The 19,477-nt window shown below is 49.2% G+C and overlaps 1 protein-coding gene across 3 annotated transcripts in view; it reads right to left on the reverse strand.

Annotated features, from left to right (window-relative positions):
- Positions 1-19,477, reverse strand: part of CPNE2 (copine 2) — a 179,835-nt gene that overhangs the window by 121,882 nt on the left and 38,476 nt on the right. For 2 of the 3 annotated variants that reach the window (XM_030581443.1, XM_030581445.1), the window contains exon 2: positions 6,846-7,042. In XM_030581443.1, coding sequence (XP_030437303.1) covers positions 6,846-7,013 — 168 coding nt within the window. In that variant the 5' untranslated portion in view covers positions 7,014-7,042. Of the gene's footprint in view, positions 1-6,845; positions 7,043-14,612; positions 14,759-19,477 lie in introns of those variants that run through there. The other variant, XM_030581444.1, reaches the window with a different exon arrangement.

Consider the following 19,477-nt stretch of genomic DNA (forward strand, 5'->3'; position numbering starts at 1 on the left):
AACGGCTGGTAACCGTCTTCATCATAGCAACTGGAGGCTGAGCTCTATCGGCCCCCCCTTTCATGTCTAAAGAAAAGATTCTGTACTGCCTGGACTATCATAGCAGAGGGAGGCTGGGCTCCTATCCCCTGCCACCCTTTTAATGTCCTGCCTGGACTATCATAGCAGCTGGAGGCTTCCTCCCCCTCATTTTATCTCACTGAAAAGTCAATGTTTCTTATTCCTGCATTCTTTATTACTTCATCACACAAATGGGGGGACATTGCAATGGTAGCCCAGGAGGGCTGGGGGAGGAGGGAAGCAACGGGTGGGTTTGTTGCAGGGGCACCCCCTAGAATGGCATGCAGCTCATCATTTCTGCGGGATCTCTAGGGCTCTGACACTGAGCTGCTGTGCTCTCTGGTTCTTTAGTACACTTGCCCCATATTCTAGGCAGGACTGACTCTATTTTTAGACAAAACATAAAGAAGGGAATGACCTGGGGAGTCATTCCCATTTTTGTCCATGCGCCCCTGGCCGACCTCAGCGAGGCCAGCCAGGAGCACCCATGACAGCAGCAGACGGTACAGAACGACTGATAACCGTCATCTCATCGCCAATTTACAATGGCATGGCAGATGGTGCAATAGGGATGGTAACCGTCTCTGCTACCTTGCAAAGGCAAATGAATGCTGCTGTGCAGCCCTACAGTATCGCCTCTGTCAGCAGCATCCAGTACACCTACGGTGACAGTGACAAAAGACAAAACGGGCTCCATAGTTGCCATGCTAAGGCGTCTGCCAGGGCAATCCAGGGGAAAAAGGGCGCGAAATGATTGTCTGCCATTGCTTTCACGGAGGAAGGATTGAGTGGCGACATGTCACCCGCGACACTGTTTTTGCATTGGGATCTCAACCCAAAATTCCAGTGGGCAGGGGAGACTGCAGGAACTGTGGGATAGCTTCAGGATAGCTACCCACAGAGCAACGCTCTGGAAATCGACGCTAGCCTCAGTACATGGATGCACACCGCCGAATTAATGTGCTTAGTGTGGCTGCGTGCACTTGACTTTATACAATCTGTTTTACAAAACCAGTTTATGTAAAATCGGAATAATCCCGTAGCGTAGACATACCCTAAGAAACTGCTCATTCAAGACCAAATGTCGATAGTGTATTTTGCAAAGTAACAGGGGCTAAACAGAGGAGATGCAAAAAATAAACCACACGCTTGATTGCATCGTAAAAAAAGCTGATGTTGAAGCCATCTGAGAATCTTATTGATAGCAAAAGAGGACTTTAGAATTACGGCAGATTAAAGGGACACTGCATGACAAGATTAGAAATCCTGTGAATCTAACCCAGATCACCGCATTAACGTTAGCAAAAGAAAAAAAAAATCAAGACCGAGATGGGTTTTAGCTTTCGATTTAAGTGAAATTTTACTACTGTTGAAAGGCGGTGAGAATTCAGAGCCCTGGAGACTTAAGATCTTCTTTAGCCTCACAGAACAGATAAAACATGGCAGTGAAAGATTCCCATACCCCACCCAGGGTGCCCCATCAATATTCCTCAACCCTGACTTGGAGGGACCAACTCTAGGAGCTAAGGATGGTTCAAGCTATAACCCAGTAACCCAGTTCATTCATCGGCTTCTTTGCCAAGACCCTTCTGGTGTCAGTCCAATTCGTTCCAATTGTCAATGCTTTTTTGGTGGGGAGTCCTGTTACCAGGGACAATCTATCTGTTCCATTAAAAGAGAACTGGATAAATTCATGGAGGTTAAGTCCATTAATGGCTATTAGCCAGGATGGGTAAGGAATGGTGTCCCTAGCCTCTGTTTGTCAGAGGGTGGAGATGGGTGGCAGGAGAGAGATCACTTGATCATTGCCTGTTAGGTTCAATCCCTCTGGGGCACCTGGCATTGGCCACTGTCGGTAGACAGGATACTGGGCTGGATGGACCTTTGGTCTGACCCAGTATGGCCGTTCTTATGTTCTTATATGTTCTTATGTACCAGTCCATAGCTATTAATTATCTTCTACCACTACTGGCCTGGAACAAATTCAAAGCGGTGACCTACAGGTTAGAAGCAAATGGCTCCACAATTCTCCCAGTGCTGTTTATGTTATTTCCATTCAGCAACTTGTTACGTAAGGAAAAGCCTTCCAACACATTACATCCCTCAGAATCATAAAAATAAACCTGCAGTTCCTTGCACAAACATCTTGGCCCCGTGCCTTCTTCACGGCTTTTGTTGTACACTGAGCCAACATGTGTTGTCTGCACAATCTTGGGTTTTAATTTAAAACGCAAACCTCCCCCACCATTGTGACTAGAGGATAGGCTGCCCATAATGCCTCAGAACAACGTGTTGTCTAAATAGGGACCAGTTACAAAGTAAGACCAAAGGCTGCCCTTTAGAAAGTGGTGAACTCTTGGTTCTAAAGAACTGCAGGAACCTCTAATGTAAAGAGGGGAATGTCCACTTCAATCCCAGGGGATAGAAGAGAGAGAAATTGGGGTTGATCTTCTGGTGGTCTCACCAGAGAGCTGTCTAACTATGGCCAGTCTATAAGACACTCCATATCAACAGTGAAGTCCATGCTATTCTGCAATCCAACCTGCAGTAGCTCTCATCTATAAATGCAAAGGTTCAACCCACGCAGATTACAACTCCTAGCATGCAATGGTCTGCCCCCATCCACAAGGAAGGCTGCCCAGATCAGGAAGGACCCTTACATGTTAGGGCCTGTAGTCTCCATATGAAAGATGAGGAGACTTGCAGTATTGTCCCTCTTACGCAAGTGGTCCCATAGCTCCTAGGAAGTTGTAAGATCCTCCCTCCCCAGCCCCCGAGTTGGGCCAGGTCCGTCTTGCTTATCAGACACAAACAGTGCCCCAAGGGACTGTAAGTATTCCTATGTGTGCGATGTGCTGCATTCCAGTCTGAGGCCTATTTTCAGCGGAGTAGATGTTTGGCTGGTGCTTCTTTTTTATTTTTTTGGATGGTAGAGCCTTGGTATGTGGCCAGAACCGACTTAAATCATCAAATAATTCATCCGATTCACACACACCATTAGTTTCATTAGCAGCTTCATACTGCAGAGGCAGAGTGCCTGAAACAAGACCACGCAACGGCTCTTTGTGCTTTGCATTTTTAAGAGGGAAACAAATGAGATTTCTTTGTTCCACTGTCACGGGGCTGGGTGGGTGCTGGAGTTCCTCTTCTCCCAGAACAAACTCAGGTTTGCAGACCCTGCCATGAGGCATGGGGAGGGCGCCCAGTCTGAATTGAAGGGGCGGGGAAGGGAGTAAATTAAAGCAGTTCTCTGCTCCTCAGCAACCCACCAGAAGGAATCATGCTGCCAAGGTTGATTTTCAACACACGCAGTGGCAGCATGTTTCTCTTTAAGGACCCTCCAGCTGATGGGCACCATTATTGTTTGCAAAAGGAACCGCCTAAGAGCTGTTAACCTCTGGTCATAGCGGCTGGGCTGGTGTTTTCCCGGATGTGCTAAAAGGAGTGGAAGTGATATTCTAGTTCTCCCCCTCTAGGTTTAGAGCTTCTGTTTCCCCGTCCTGCACGTGTGCCTTCTGACACAGGCTTCTTGATAACAGAATACGCCTTCAAATAAACACACAATCGCTAATCTATGCAACCCTGTCTTCTCAAAATGGTTAACCATATCTTCCCCCTCCTCTCCCTTGGGCTTTGGACCTTGTCCTCTTCAGAACATAGGTTCTTTGCTGCCATGACCCCCTATTACAGGTCTGCACAACATCCAGCACAAATGGATAAGATTTGACTCCCTCATATTTCCTCTCAACTTTCCTAGACCTGTCAAACTCCACCCCGGGAAATAACTTGGTTTCAGTTCTGTTCTCCCCAAGCATGTTAGTGTTGACATGGTGGCATGAGCTATAAGGCTATAGGACAGGGGAGGTCAAACTACAGCTCACGGGCTGGATCCAACCCATCAGGACTTTGGATCCAGCCCGCGGGATTGCCAGCCCCATGGCCCAGTGGGGCTTAGGCTGGCTCCCTGCCTGCTCTGGCCCTGCGCTGCTCCCAGAAGTGGTCGGCACCACATCCCTGTGGCCCTTGGGGTAAGGGGGGGAAGAGGGCTCCATACGCTGCCCTCATCTCCAGGCACTGCCCCCCTGCAGCTCCCATTGGCCAGGAATGGGGAACTACAGCCAATGGGAGCTTTGGGGGAGGTACCCGTAAGCAAGGGCAGCATGCAGAGCCCTCTACCCCACACTACCCTGCGGGGCTGCAGGGACATGGTGGCGGCTGCTTCTGGGAGCGGCTGCCACCTCTGAGCCACTCAAGGAAAGCGGCGACAGGCCAGAGGCCACACGACGAACCCTTCCTGCACCCCGAACACCAACCCCCTGCCCTGAGCCCCCTGCCGCACACCGCACCCCTCCTGCACCCCAGCCCCCTGTGCTGAGCCCCCTCCCACACCCTGCTGGACCCCAACCCCCTGCCCTGAGCCCCCTGCTGCACTCCGCACCCCTTCCTGCACCCCAACCCCATGCCCTGAGACCCCAACCCACTGCCCTGAGCCCTCTCCAGCACCCTACCCCCCTCCTGCACTCCAGCCCCCTGCCTTGAGCCCTCTGCTGCACCCCACAACTCTCCTGCACCCCAACCCCTTTCCTGAGTCCCCTGCCGCATTCTGCACCGCTCCTGCAGGCCAATCCCCTGCCCTGAGCCCCCGCCGCACTCCGCACCCCTCCTGTGCCCCAACCCCCTTTCCTGAGCCCCTGCCGCACTCAGCACCCCTCCTGCACACCAACTGCCTGCCCTGAGCCCCTTCCCACACTCTGCACCCCACCCCCCTGCCCTGAGTCCCCTCCAGCACCCCACACCCCTCCTGCACCCCAACCCCCTGCCCTGAGCCCCCTCCCACACTCTGCACCCCTTCTGCACCCCAACCCTCTGCCCCCTTCCACACTCTGCAACCCCTCCTGCACCCAACCCCCTTCCCAGCCCTACATTCATGCAATTTCCCCACCCAGATGTGGCTCTCGGGCCAAAGAGTTTGCCCACCCCTGCTCTAGGGTGTTTGGATCTGATGGCAAAGAAACAAGCCCTGATAGTGTTAAGATGTAGCTTCTGCTCAGTGTCTCCTCCAATAAAAGGTGACAGGTGTGGTGCATACATGTCATCCCGCCAACCATGATCACAACTCATGAACCATTCAGAGGCTTTTCCCAGTGAGTCACTGACTGGACTGCAGTTCACACAGCACGGAACTGAACCTCATCACTTTCATGCCTCTCCTTTTTCTTGCTCAGTGGCCCCCACCTGCTGTCCCAAACTATGTATCTGAAATTCCTTAAAGGCCTGAACCCAAGTCCATTGACCTCCCTGGACTTCGGCTGAGGCCCTAGGTAATCAAACACAACCCATCTCCACAGTCCCCCTGAACAATGCAAATCAACAGCAGTACCCAATATACCAGTACAAACCCACGCCATCAAGTAACATTTAATACCGACTCAATGACTGGCTAATTCAGATCAAAAAAGCAGCTTCACACTTAGCTGGGGCTCCAAAAAACAGCTTATCGTACAGCTTGGAATGGCACCTCTGGATTCTAACCAGGGCCTTGGCACCCGGGACTCCACATTAGGTCAGTATCGCAGTGTGTTCAGATTGGGCTCGAGCCAATAGGGATCACGACAGCATTGCCCCAAGCCTCTACACATTGCAAAGGACTGTGGATTGTGACTCGGGCAGCTTTGGAATATTAAGAAATGATTTTAAGCCTTCACTGTGCTTGACAGAGGTTGACATTTCTGAGCCTTGTAACCATAATTCTAAGATTTTTGTCCAAATGACAAGAGAGACAAGTCTGCGAGATTAATGCAATGGCAGCGAAACCAGACGCATCACAGTGAGAACTCACATACCCACACTCGCGGGTCTGAGACGATCACTTATACCTAATACAGAGGCTTTCAGGCAAACTTGGGAATGTTCTGAAGTTTCCAATACCCACCAGAGATGATCACACTTAGCTGATCATTCCTCTTAAATGTAAAACTGATCAAACACGAAAAGGCACTGACACGTGCAACTGTGTCTAAATGAAAGACTGACAGACCATAAACAATTCAGGGGATACTGGAAAAACGTGGACACTTGTCTAAACAACTTGGCTTCATTTTAATGGGAACTAGGTGTCCTGCTGGGCTTAGAGAGCTTGGAAAAATCTCTCCCCCAATTGTGTCTTAAAAACTGGGCTACATATCCCATAGGCACAAGCTCTCATGCTATTCCCATTACTTCCTGCTTCCTGTCCAGCTGGAAGCACTAAGACAAGAGTCTATGTATTTCAGTACTTCCGCCGCAAATTTTGACTAGGCTACAGGGAAAGACATAGGGGAACACAGAAGATATTTTAGATGTTAACTTGTTCCAACTATGGCATAAGCAGCTGTGGCTCTGATTGGGAGAAGGTTCAGGTGATTTCTTTTTTTACCTGCACTTGTTCACCCAGCCCTCATTAAATAGCATTAATTTTCTTACCCCCTTTTACTGAATTCAGATGAAATCAAAACTACACCATATAGACATTTATTATATATGTTTGTGAAAATAGTGGGGTTTAACTGATCAAGCCATTCAGTCTATAGAACATTTGTAAATGGAGGCACTTGACCCTTCTGTGCCTCAGTTTCTCCACTCTGTATTTCCTGTCCATTCAGGCCCTGATCAGGCAAACATTTAAGGGCATGCATAACTTCACTCACGCATGTAGCTCCATTGGCTTCAGAGGGACTATTCACACCCGTGAAGATATGTACACACCAAGCGTATAGGGTAGACAATAGGAGGACTTTGTGACTTACCTCTGTCCATTTGCCATTGACTTCTATGAATAAGACACAAAACGGGTCAGATTTGGAGGTCACATCCCTGTCCAGAAGGTTTTGGCCACACACGGATAATTCGACTTTGCAAACACAGTACTGGGTCCCAATAGGCCCAGCAGGGGAGGGGCTTAATGTATACGCCATGGACTCCAGTAGTAAAAACTCCAGACAATCTGCAGGAGACAAAGGAATGTAGGAAAGCTTCAGTCACGGCAGAAAAGCAAACAGCAGGCTTATTGCAGCAAACACGACGTCAGTTCAGGCTTCAGCAGCAGAGCTCCCAAAATATCCAGAGTCTGAGCCTTTTACATTAGCTCCATCCTGGAACATGGCTTCCTGTCCTGATCTATTCCAAGCATTTTATTTTGTCTCTGTCTTCTACTCATGTTTACATCATCAAGGTCCAAGCGACCAGAGAGAAGATACCCGATATCGGAAAACATTATAACCCAGCAGATTAAGAAATAAAGTTCCAGAGCTTGAAGAAAGAAAATTGAAAAGAAGATTTATCTTTTTTGTAACAGTGAATGTAGTGAACATTGGAACAGCTCACCATAGGGCATGGTGATTACTCCATCACTTGGTTTTTCCTCAAGTTTGGAGGCCTTTTTCAAAGAGAGACTCTTGCTCAACCATATGGTTTTGGGCTCAGTGTTCGTGCACACGAGGGAAAAAGAACCCCCTCCACTGCAGGAATTACTGGTTGAAACTCTATAGTCTGTGTTCTATACAAGGTCAGACTAAATGATTTGTATGTCAACAGGCTGAAAGGGACCATTGTGAACATCTAATCTGACCTCATGTGTAATACTGGCCATAGGGCTCCCCTGAATTAATTCCTGTTTGGACTAGACATCTCTTTTAGAAAAGCATCCAAGCTTGATTGAAATACTTCCAGAGATCGAGAATCCACCACAACTCCTGATAAATTAATCCAATGGTTAATTACCCTCGCTGTTAAAAACGTCCACCTTGTTTCTAGTCTGCATTTGTCTAGCTTCAACGTCATCTGAAATAAGAAGCAGAAAGGCTCCAACAACAATAATAATCGAGGGAAGGAGGTGGAAAAAGGTGCAATTCTGGGAAGATCCTAGTGAACAGAAACGAGACTTGCTTGAGCACTTTTATTAAGTTCTTGCCACAATGCTGCAGAGCTGCAAAGTGTGGGCTGTCATTTAAAAATAAGCCAGCGTATGTCCAGTACCCAATAGTTAAATTAGAACAGGATGGTTCGGCCACACCCTAGAAAAAAAACACACAGCAAGTACCGTGTCTGAGTCAGCAGCTACACCCTTTACACAAATATAAGGAGGCTCAGGTCAGGCTCTAACATTTAACCTAATAAGTAAGCTATTCATGGGGCATATCAACATAGGAGGTAATTTCCAACTGAGGATGCAGGCCTCCCACCACGAGCGGGACAGGAACTGGCGCTGCATGCTGGGCAAACAGAGCTAGAAAAGCTGCCTGTAGCCTGGTGTATCTGACAATGGAACACTGTTACACCACATTTCAACCACGTCAGAGCAACGCGTAAGGCCAACAGATGCTATTTCGCGACATCAATTTTAAAATCAGACTGAAAGTGCTTTAAACAAAAACATTCCCTGGCAGCTCCTGTAATGTAGACATTGCAGCCTCGTGCATGAGCACTGGAGAGGGGGAGAAATTTTCCAGAGTCTCAGGCCTTGCCCACACTGGAATAGTGGTGGTGCTGGGGCTATTGCACTGCATTAACTCTACTGCTACAGTGAAAGCGGTACAGCTTCCGCCAGTGTGGATGCAGTTCCACAGATATAAATGATGCTTTATGTCAGTGTAACTATTCCAGTATGGGAAGGGGAAATGAACTATACTGGTACAAGGCATCTTTAGACCAGTATAACTGCACTCACGCTAGGGACTAGACATCTCTTTTAGAAAACTGTACAGGGACTGTACAAACAAAAACTAGCCAAAGCAGTATTGTGTTTAGTCTAGTCTTCAGTGATTTAGGAGTCTATGTTACATTCTCAAAAGTGACGTAGGCACTGAAGAACCAAGATTTTAAACAGTGACTAGAGATTTTGGGTGCCCAATCTGCAGGGCCTGAAAAGGAGCCTGATTTTCAGAAAGGGTTGAACATCTACCCTTTGAAAAACCAGGCTGTGTTAAAGTATCTCTTGTTGGGCAGCCAAAAATCTCTACTCAATTATAAAAATCAGGGCTCAAGTCTCATTGAAAGCCATGGGATTTAGGCCCTCAAGAGCCTAAATCACTTTTGGAAATGGGACTTAGGCCATTTTTAAAAGATTTCTCCTGGCCAACACTTTTTGGAAAATGTAAAATTTTAGCAAAAACAAAAAATCTTCAAAGGTTGATCACAAGATTTAACCAACTCTTCTGAGAGCCTAGAAGTGAATGACTGAAAAACAGACTAAGCAGTGAAACAGAATAGTTTATTCTCATTGTCCAAGCTGAGAGAAATGCAACAATAAATGAACAGAAAACTAGATCTTTAAATGTTCTATTTTAATAATCCAAGGACTAACAATATAATATAATATTATATAATAATATAAGAAAGAAAACCAGTGATACGTCAAAATCTAACTTAAAAATAAATCTGGTTAATTCAGAGAATTGTTTCCCAGGTATCTGCCTGGCAGGTCTTGCCCACATGCTCAGGGTCTAACGGATTGCCAAATTTGGGGTTGGGAAGGAATTTTCCTGTGGGTCAGATTGGCAGAGACCCTGGGGAGGTTTCCATCTTCCAGTGTGGGGCATGGGTCATTTGCAGGTTTAAACTAGCGTAAATGGTGAATTTCTTTGTAACCTGAAGTCTTTAAACCATGATCTGAGGACTTCAGTAACTCAGCCAGAGGTTAGGGGTCTATTTCAGGAGCAGGTGAGATTCTGTGGCCTGCAACATGCAGGAGGTCAGATTAGATCAGGGGTAGGCAACCTATGGCACGCATGCCAAAGGCAGCAGGTGAGTTGATTTTAAGTGGCACTCACACTGCCCGGGACCCGGCCACTAGTCCAAGGGGATTTGCATTTTAATTTAATTTTAAATGAAGCTTCTTAAACGTTTTAAAAACCTTATTTCCTTTACATACAATAATAGTTTAGCTATATATTATAGACTTATAGAAAGAGAGCTTCTAAAAACTTTAAAATGTATGACTGGCACGCGAAACCTTAAATTGGAGTGAATAAATGAAGACTTGGCACATCACTTCTGAGAGGTTGCTGACCCCTGGACTAGATGATCACAATGGTCCCTTCTGACCTTACAGTATATGGGTATGGCTACACTTGCACTTCAAAGGGCTGCCGCGGCAGTGCTTTGAAGTTTCGAGTGTGGTCGCAGCGCCAGCGCTGAGAGAGAGCTCTCTCAGCGCTGCACGTACTCCACATTCCTCTACGGGTGTAGCTTGCAGCGCTGTTTACACTGAGGCTTTACAGCGCTGCATCTTACAGCGCTCAGGGGGGTGTTTTTTTCACATCCCTGAGCATGAAAGTTGCAGCGCTGTAAAGCGCCAGTGTAGCAATGGCCTATGAGTCTAGGAGCTGACACTTTCTGAAAGCTGTAAAATCTGGTTTTAAAAAATTAGGAACATTGAGTAGGGCTGTAAATCACGAAAAACTGTACGTACAGATGTTCATGCTTTTAGGAAAGTTTTTATTGCCAGTGAAAAATGACGGCCCTTGGCCCAGTCAACACACTGGTTTTGTATTGGTATAGCTATTTTGGTTAGGGATATGACTTGTTACCAAAACAGAGATTGAGCTGGAACAACCCCTAGTATGCCTACGGTTACATTAGTATAAAGGTGCCTTATACTGGTGTAGCCAATGCCCTCTTCCATATAGGAATGAGTTCACTGGGGTAGATAAAACTGCACCCATAATAGGCGGGTCCTACCACTTAAACTCCAGTAGCATGGTTAAAGCTGTATCATTTTTGTGCATGGACAGGGCAACTGAAATTCCTCTGTGTATCCACAAGGCAGGGACAAAGCAAACAGCAGCACCTCTGGGGGTAAAATGACTGGTTCATGCCTAGGGCCATACCAAACTCCTGGTCATGAAAAACGTGTCACGGATCATGAAATCTGGTGTTCCCCATGAAATCTGGCCTTGTGTACTTTTACTACTCTAGGCTTTTATCAGGGGGAGGGGTCACAGTATTGCCACCCTTACTTCTGTACGGCTGCTGCCGGCGGTGGCGCCGCCTTGTGAACCCCTCTTGGTCGGGACCCCCAGTGTGAGAAATGCTCAGTCTGGGCTTTACATATGCTTTGCCGTTTTTATTACAAAACTGTGAAATGTAACATTTAAACAGCTGAAACTGTGAAAGTCAATATTTTTAAAATGCTGTGACCATGAAATCTACGAAAATGGACCGTGAGTTTGGTAGGGCCCTGTTCATGCCCATTCAGCCATTAGCCTCTCTGTTGAGAATGCCAACACACCTGCCAAGTTGTGTTAAATGTAACATTGTTTTGGGTGACATCGAGACCTGCACACTAAGAACTGGGTAGAGAGCCACATCTCACTGCCCATAACCCTCGAACATTTGTCTACTGATAAGGCTGTTGGGTCAGCACTGACTCAGGCTGGGTTTGAACCAGCTACATAGAGGGAGGAAGGCTTCATATGTAATTACTCAACTTTTTATGTACCATGATCTTAATGTGGTGGTAGAAATAGAAAGCCTGGGACTCGCACCATTTCTGGGAAACTCAAGAAGAGTCTTCAATTGATTTAGGAAGCGCAGTTTTAAGGTCTTTGAAAAGGAAACTCCAGGATGTTGGTGGAACCTGAGTTCTCCACTTTCTACTCCCTCCCCTGCCTTAAGATTAAGGCTTTTGTTTGGTATAAAAGGGTCGTTGCCTATTCTAGATAACCAGCCCCTGTTCCATGCCCCACCTTGCAGGACAAGAATGGTGGGAAACTTACCCAGAGAAATCAAGGGAGGGCCTTAGCAACAGTCTCAGACCAACAGGAGAAAAGCCTGCATGAGCAAGTGACTCTTACTGCAGCTACTGACTGCTAACATGGACAAGGTTCCTATGGAGCATTCAGAGAGCAGAGTGTTAGCTATGGTGAATTGCTTTTGTAACCAGACCCCTAATTCAAAGATAGACTTACTGCCACATCCAGCCTCTTGTAGCAGCAAATGCTGGATTCAAGTGAGAGAGAGAGAGAGGGTTTCTAAATAGCAGGGCTTTCTCGCTCGCCACTAAAGCTGCCTCACCTGGCTGGAGCTGGGCTACTGGCTAGGGCAAGAGAAAGCAAACGCAGGCTGGTGTTCACCCGGGATTAGGTGTGGCCAACCTTCTGATTTACAGGGGAACGCTTCCCTCCCTTCCGGTGACACCTCAGCCCATTAGGCTCAGTTGAAAGCCAGTTTAAGTGCCCCAGGGCCCCTTACCTCTGATACAGCAGCATTTCACATCATCTTAACACAAGAGCCAAAACTGGCGAGAATCAGGCCAAATGTGTTTTTCCAGGTGGAAGTCCCGGAATGCAATACCTGTCTTCAGGGGCTGCTCTAGACATTTCGCCGCCCCAAGCATGGTGGCATGCCATGGGGGGCGCTCTGCCGGTCGCTGGTCCCGCGGCTCTGGTGGACCTCCTGCAGGCGTGCCTGCAGAGGGTCCGCTGGTCCCGCGGCTCCGGTGGACCTCTCGCAGGCGTGCCTGCGGAGGGTCTGCTGGTCCCGTGGCTCCACCAAAACCGCAGGACCAGCAGACTCTCCGCAGGCACGCCTGCAGGAGGTCCACCGGAGCCGCGGGACCAGTGGACCCTCCGCAGGCAAGCCACCGAAGGCGGCTTGCCTGCCGCTCTCCCGGCGACCGGCAGAGCACCCCCCGCGGCTTGCCGCCCCAAGCACGCGCTTGGCATGCTAGGGCCTGGAGCCGCCCCTGCTTGTCTTAAATACACACCGTCCTAGTGGATGGTCCCATGTCCCCTATCAGCTAACCTTCAGGGAGAGCTGGCACTGAGAAGCAACACACCTGATGATAATACAACGTTAATGATCCAACTCAGAAGAGTTCATTCAACTCCAAAATGCAAATTAAAACACGCACCCTCTGTCTCTGCTGTTTCATTTCGGTTGGAAAAGGAAAGAAGTTTTCCAGCCTCTCCTTTTCAGTGTAGTGCTCCTAGTACGTTTTAAATTAAGCTTCCAGTAGATTTTTGGCACCAGGGTGGAAATAAGATTTAAACTGTGTGTATTTTCCATGAGTTTGTGGCAAGCGAAAGGGCGTCTGTTTGGCAGTTTCAGTGCAGCCCGTGTAACCAGCCTTACATTCGGACACTACTGCTGGGACCGGGTAGCCGTAGGAGTCTATCACACAGCAGCACTCACTGAGGCTGGATTAACCTTTTGTGGGCCCGGCACCAAACATATCTGTGGGCCCTCCATGGGGGCAATGGAGCATAGGGCAGGGGGAGTCAGTCCCCAGAGCGAGGGGGCGACCAGGAGCAACGGGGCAGGGCAGGGGCGGCCATGCTTTGCCCAGCCCAGTGTGAGGGCACTATTTACAAACTGGCAGTTGCCAGATGCACAATGGCCCACCCGGCCCTGTACTGCCAGCCTGTCCCTTCCCTTCAGGGGCAGGCCCATGTCGTGCCACACAGCCCCCACCCAACACCAGAACACCCCCGATTCCCTATGGTCAGAGCCCCCCCAGACCCGCTATGCCCAGGGCCCCCACCCAGACCCTGCCACAAATGCACAGTGCCCTGCACAACACTACAGCTGCCCAGCACCCCACACAGAACCCCCACTCCCTAGTGCACCAACACACACAGATCTTCCCTGCCCCCTCAGAGCCCCACTCCCCTACACTCTGCCTCCCAGCCCCACTCACTGGCTCTGCTAGGAGGTGACTGTGTAGTAGTAGACAAGCTGAGCTGCCAGCGCAGCCAGGGCTGATCTCAGGGAGGGGAATCACTCCGGCCCCTCAGGAGGTGAGATCAGCCAGGCCAGGGCCTGCCCCACCCGGGCTCCTTCACTTGCTTGGAGGGGCGCTGCCAAGTCCCTCACACTGTCCCCCACTCCCCACCCAAGCAACTGTCTGAGACTAGCCAGGCTTCTGCACCAGAACCAGGCAGCTCAGCTCTGGGGAGACAGGTGGGGCTCCCCGGGTGGTGGGAAGCAGAGACTATCCAGAGGTGGAGGTGCACTGGGGTCCGGCCAGGAGGCAGAGAGAAGCCAGCGGGTGGGGAGAAGCCCTCGGCCGGCCGAGAGGAGCAAGTGGTGGGCAGGAAAGGGGGAGCCGGTGGGCTGGCGGGGTCTTGGGGCACAGTGCAAGCAGAGCAGGCCAGGGCCCTTCTGAGCATGGGCCCGGCTCCATGGTGCCACTGTTTTTTGACAGACAACTGGGTTTTCAACTAAATGAACATTTTTGCAGAAAGCATCTCCTTTTGGGTCACATTTCAAACCCCCCAAACTTTTGGGTTTTCTGGTTTCTTGACAAAGAGTTTCAATTTTTCAGGCGGTGGGGAGGGGACAAGATTTTTCTGACTAGGCCTACAAGTGATCCCTGGGGTAGGAGGAAAGGGAGAACATAAGAACGGCCGCAGTGGGTCAGACCAAAGGTCCATCTAGCCCAGTATCCAGTCTTCTGACAGTGGCCAATGCCAGGTGCACTGGCGCTCACTGCTGTGCGGGGGAGGGAACAGGATCACTCCTGTGTTTCACGCTATAGAGAAATGGGCCCAGGGTAGGAGGAGAATGGAAATCACCTGTACCAGCTGTGCGTTGATATCTGGGATTGGTCCTGGTTCCTTGGGCTGAGCTCACAAGCAGGGCGTGCAAGGGGGCAGCTTTGAAGAGCTGATCAGAATCTCAATCCTCCCCCAAACTGGGGATGCTCAGGTGCAGGGTTTTGGTTGAGCCCCAGCTCTGGTGACATTGAGTGGAAGAAAAACAGACAGCACTCTGCAAGAGCAGCTCCACTTCCTAGTACAGAGCAGCACTGATGGGCACAAAGAAGGGAGAGAGAGAGGAACAGTGGGCAGGAGACACGGCTTGGAGAATGGAGAGATTTGTAGGTGCTGAAAAAGATGCACAGGATTAAAACGGGGCGGAAATCTTCCGCTTAAACGTTTTTTTGACAGACAACTGGGTTTTCAACTAAATGAACATTTTTGCAGAAAGCATCTCCTTTTGGGTCACATTTCAAACCCCCTAAACTTTTGGGTTTTCTGGTTTCTTGACAAAGAGTCTCAATTTTTCAGGCGGTGGGGAGGGGACAAGATTTTTCTGACTAGGCCTACAAGTGATCCCTGGGGTAGGAGGAAAGGGAGAACATAAGAACGGCCGCAGTGGGTCAGACCAAAGGTCCATCTAGCCCAGTATCCAGTCTTCCGACAGTGGCCAATGCCAGGTGCTTCAGAGGATGATTACCTGGTCTGCTTGTTCCAAGCGACCCATCCCCTGTCATCCATTCCTAGCTTCAGGCAAGAGGATGTCTTTAACCCAGTATCCTTCTCATACTCCTGGTCTTTGAGACCAGCTCATGGAACCACCACTCCAAAACCATAAATATCACCTTCCCCTAGCCTGCTAAACTGTCTCTGCTTCCATATGGCAGGGCATTAAAATGTGATTTTCGTCCTCCCTTATTTACCGGGCTCTCCAGTTGTGCCAGCTGTGCTCCTATGCTATGAAGGGTCGTTGGTTTATGCCTGCTCCTAGCTGCGTTCGCTTATGGTTGAATCTTTGTACCTAGGAGCATACTAATGCCAACTGTTCATTTCTGGAGGAGAGATGGGGATAGGGGTCTCCTTCACTGGTTACAGGTCACAGACAGTTAAACAAAAAATCAACCAAAGATGTGCAATCGGCATTGTCTAAACCAGCCGAATCAAGCCCCGCGTTCAGCAAAGACAACAGAGTCAGTGCAGCCTCTGCTCCAGCCACTGCTACCAGCCTGCACCTTCAGGGAGCTACTTCACTTCACTTCTGTAACTCAGTTTCCCTAACTGAAAGGCAAGAATAATGTCCACTCTTTGAGATCTATGGATAAAAAGAAAGATCTAAGAGCTCAGTATTATGACTAATTGTTCTCCTACCACCTTGCCTCTGGCAGGATTCCTCAGTCATGCAAAATAACAAGGCAGGTTGGAAAGGCACATCGAAGTTGTTATCTATACAGGTGTGTAGCTAAGAGTTTGAACTTAGAACATTCGCACACCAGCTGTTCCATTGCCTCTGGCCTGCAACTACAACCGAGATCTGCCCAGGCACACTTGCCATTATACACAACAGGCCACATCCCATTCTGGTGTAAATGGAGCTGCACCAGTTTACACCAGCTGTAGATCTGTCCCCATACGATCACTAACACACCAGCTGCGGTGAGAGGCCTGAACAAAGAGCAGGGGAAAACCTCCCCCCCTGCCCAAGCACCATATGGAACATCACCCCAAGGATAACAGAGCACATGCTTTGTGATGTACATCGCTTATGCTCACCCATACCCATGCATTTATACACAGCGCACAGGTCTGCTCGAACCACAAGCAGATCCGCACAGCTGTGGTGATTGAAATTCACTCTACATTGGAAAAAAACACCAAAGTTTTCTAAATTCTCTAGCCTCATTGTCCAGGTTGCCACGATTTCTGCCTAGCATTTAAAAGCCACTCTAGCAATAGGCTTAATTTTAACTCTTGCTGGAAAAATCTGAGCTTGATAGGCATTAATTGCATTTATTTAACTGACAGGTACAGACAAGCAGGGTAGGGGCCATCATTTCAGGTCCAGCATGGTCAGGGGGAGGATTCCAATTACCAGTCGAGAAGTGAGAGGAGAGAAGCCTAATTTCCTCTCTACACACCCCAATGCCTCCAAAACTCAGACATTATTTCTCTTCCCAGGGCTTGACTCTGATCTCACTTACAACAGTGTAATGGATTAGTCTGGTTTACCCTGATGTAACGTATTGCAATTTCAAGGAGAAATATGGGATTTCAAAAAGGACCCAGGACACGGAAAGTCTTCAAGGGGAGTGGATGTAGTTAAATGAACAAGAGGAGAAAATCCTCTCGCCCCATCCATCCCAGAAGCGGGTAACTGCCCCAAGAAAAGGTGGCTTGACATTTGCAAGTGTCAGATCTTCCAGCCGCCTCTGTCCCCTGAAGCCTGTTTTTCCAGTTACAGTTAAAACACTGGATTGCCCCCTCTTTTTTTCTTTTTTAAATACACACGTCATGCAATCAAAGCCTTAAAATAGCCAGACCTGTTCTATTTATACCACCACGTCTGTCTGCCTTTGCCTCCCAAAAGCGCAAACAGTCCTGCAGTGCTGGCAGGAGCCCGATCCTGCGGATTTTCCCTGTCCCGCTGCCCTTACCTCAGCTATTGCTCCTGAAAGCAGAGGCAGTAAATGACTCCGGAGAGGAGTTTTTCTCAGTACAGACGGGCACACCACAACTATCCTTCCATTGCACATCCCTCGGGTTCGCTCCCAGTCATCCCTCTAGCAGGGGCCTTAGGTGCTTCAGTAGCAGCATTGCTATTCCAGTTGCATCCGGAGGCGTCAAGGAACTAGCATGTAATGTATAGAAGGGCTTACAAGCCAAACGGACAAGACAGGGGAGAGCAAGCGGATGTGAAGTGATTTGCCCAAGGCCGCATGGCACATCAGGGGCAGAGCCAGGAACAGAAGCTCAGCCTAGGTCTCTCAAGTCCTAGCCCGGAGCCCTGTCTACTAAACCACAGAGCTTGTCAAGCTGCAGGGCAGAAATTTCTCTTTGTGGTGGATGCTGGACAATAAACAGCGACACTAACCTCTCCCACGTCTCCTTCACCCAGCACTTAAGGCCTAGCCAAGGAGGCTGCACTGATCTACCCTAGCTGAGGATCTGGCCTTTGAGCGCTAACATTTTATCATGTGCATTCAGTGCCGGCGGGGAGGTGATGGTTTTACTGCCCTGGAGTCTGAAGTGCTGGATTTAACAGGTACACCAACAGCAGCTTACTCCACATGGCCCCATCAATTTCCCTCAACCCTGGATGTAGAAGGGTAACTTCTAAGAGTGAGTGGGAGTTCAGTCCTCCAGACCTTTTCAATCCCTGGCCTCTCTCGCAGACAGCAAAGGCTGTTTACCAGATGTGCCCTGGAGAGCGACTCAGACCAGGCTCCTGGCTCTGAGCCCTTCTGCACTGTTTGCAGGGCTTAAACTGAGCTGGAGTTCTCCGGAGCAGAGCACCAGTAAATATTTTCCATCCCCCTGGGGTTTTTAATAGCATGTTGGGAGGAGGGGGGGTGTCCAGGAAATACTCTATGAGAATTTAAGCCCTGAGTGTTTGCATGCAGAGCAGAACTTTGCTTTATAGCCCACTCCTAGTAGGATCGGACCCAAGAGCAACGCATTTCACAGCAGCTACCCCACAATGAGAGGGGAACAATTCTTAGACATCCTGGCTGCCCTGGGGTGGATTTCAAGCAGCAACATTATGGCTGAGGCCTCCGAGGGTATGTCTCTGCTGCAGTTAAACAGACATGGCTGGCCTGTGTCAGCCGAGGCCAAGCTCTGGGCTCCAGCCTGAGCCCCTCACACCTACTCCGCAACCTGACAACCCCGCAGCCCGCGTCGGCTGACGTAGGCCAACCCCGGGTGTTTACACTGCAGTGTAGACAGAACTGGAGTGTGTATGCTCCTTCAACAGCTGGCTAGGTTACGCGGAAGGATTTCTGTTGGCCCACATAGCCCCCAAAAGGTAGCTGGTTCAATATGAATCGAGGAGATGCCAGGCAGGTGAGTTGGTCTCAATTTATACCTCTGCTATCAAAGGTAGGCGGTTATCATTGTGCTGTTAACTTCATCAGTTCGATATTTTCCTTTGGAGAACTGACTGGCTCCGATTTTCCTGGAGGAATCCCAAGGAGATACATTTGTTTCAAGGACTGCTCGCAGAGGAGCGGCATGTCTGCCCCCCACACTGACCCCACTCTCCTTCACGATCCAAAATACCACAGCGCACGCCGCTGAGATTGCTCCCCACCTCGGGGAGAGCGGGAGGCAGAGGATGGGTGTGTGAAGGCAGCACCAGGCGTGAGCACTGGCCCGAGCAAGAGGACTTGTGACCCGGTAAAGCCCTTGGACTGAGATTGAAGAAACCAGGGTTGAGTTCCTAGCTGTGCCTGGAGCTCCCTGTATGTCTCGTTGGGTCAGGGATGGCAACAGCCTGGATAATCCTCACTGAATGAAGATTAAGGGTTGTAGCAGTTCACTGCATTGAAATGCAAAGTCTATGTATTACTGTGGGATTGTAGGTAACTTTTCTAGGGGGGAGATCTGGCCAGTGTAAACCTTGGGAAGTGGTATTAGCCTCAAGGGACTCTTTTAAACAATGTGCTAGACAAACAAAGTTTAAGCGGGGTTCTCCTGTGAAATACCGGGGGGGGAGGTGAACGCATATTACTCATCCTGGTTATGCAAAGACCCAAGCTTTAGAAGCTTTTCCCTGAGAAGGGGACCATTGTCTGGCTGATTACTTAGTTGTGGGCTCTGACGCTCAAAGACCCAAACTATATAAAGAAGCAACTCTCAGATTCACCGGGGTGCTTGTCCTGAGGTAACAGCTGTCATGAACTTGC

The sequence above is a fragment of the Gopherus evgoodei genome, chromosome 12 (assembly GCF_007399415.2).
Source record: "Gopherus evgoodei ecotype Sinaloan lineage chromosome 12, rGopEvg1_v1.p, whole genome shotgun sequence".
Lineage (NCBI taxonomy): Eukaryota > Metazoa > Chordata > Testudines > Testudinidae > Gopherus > Gopherus evgoodei.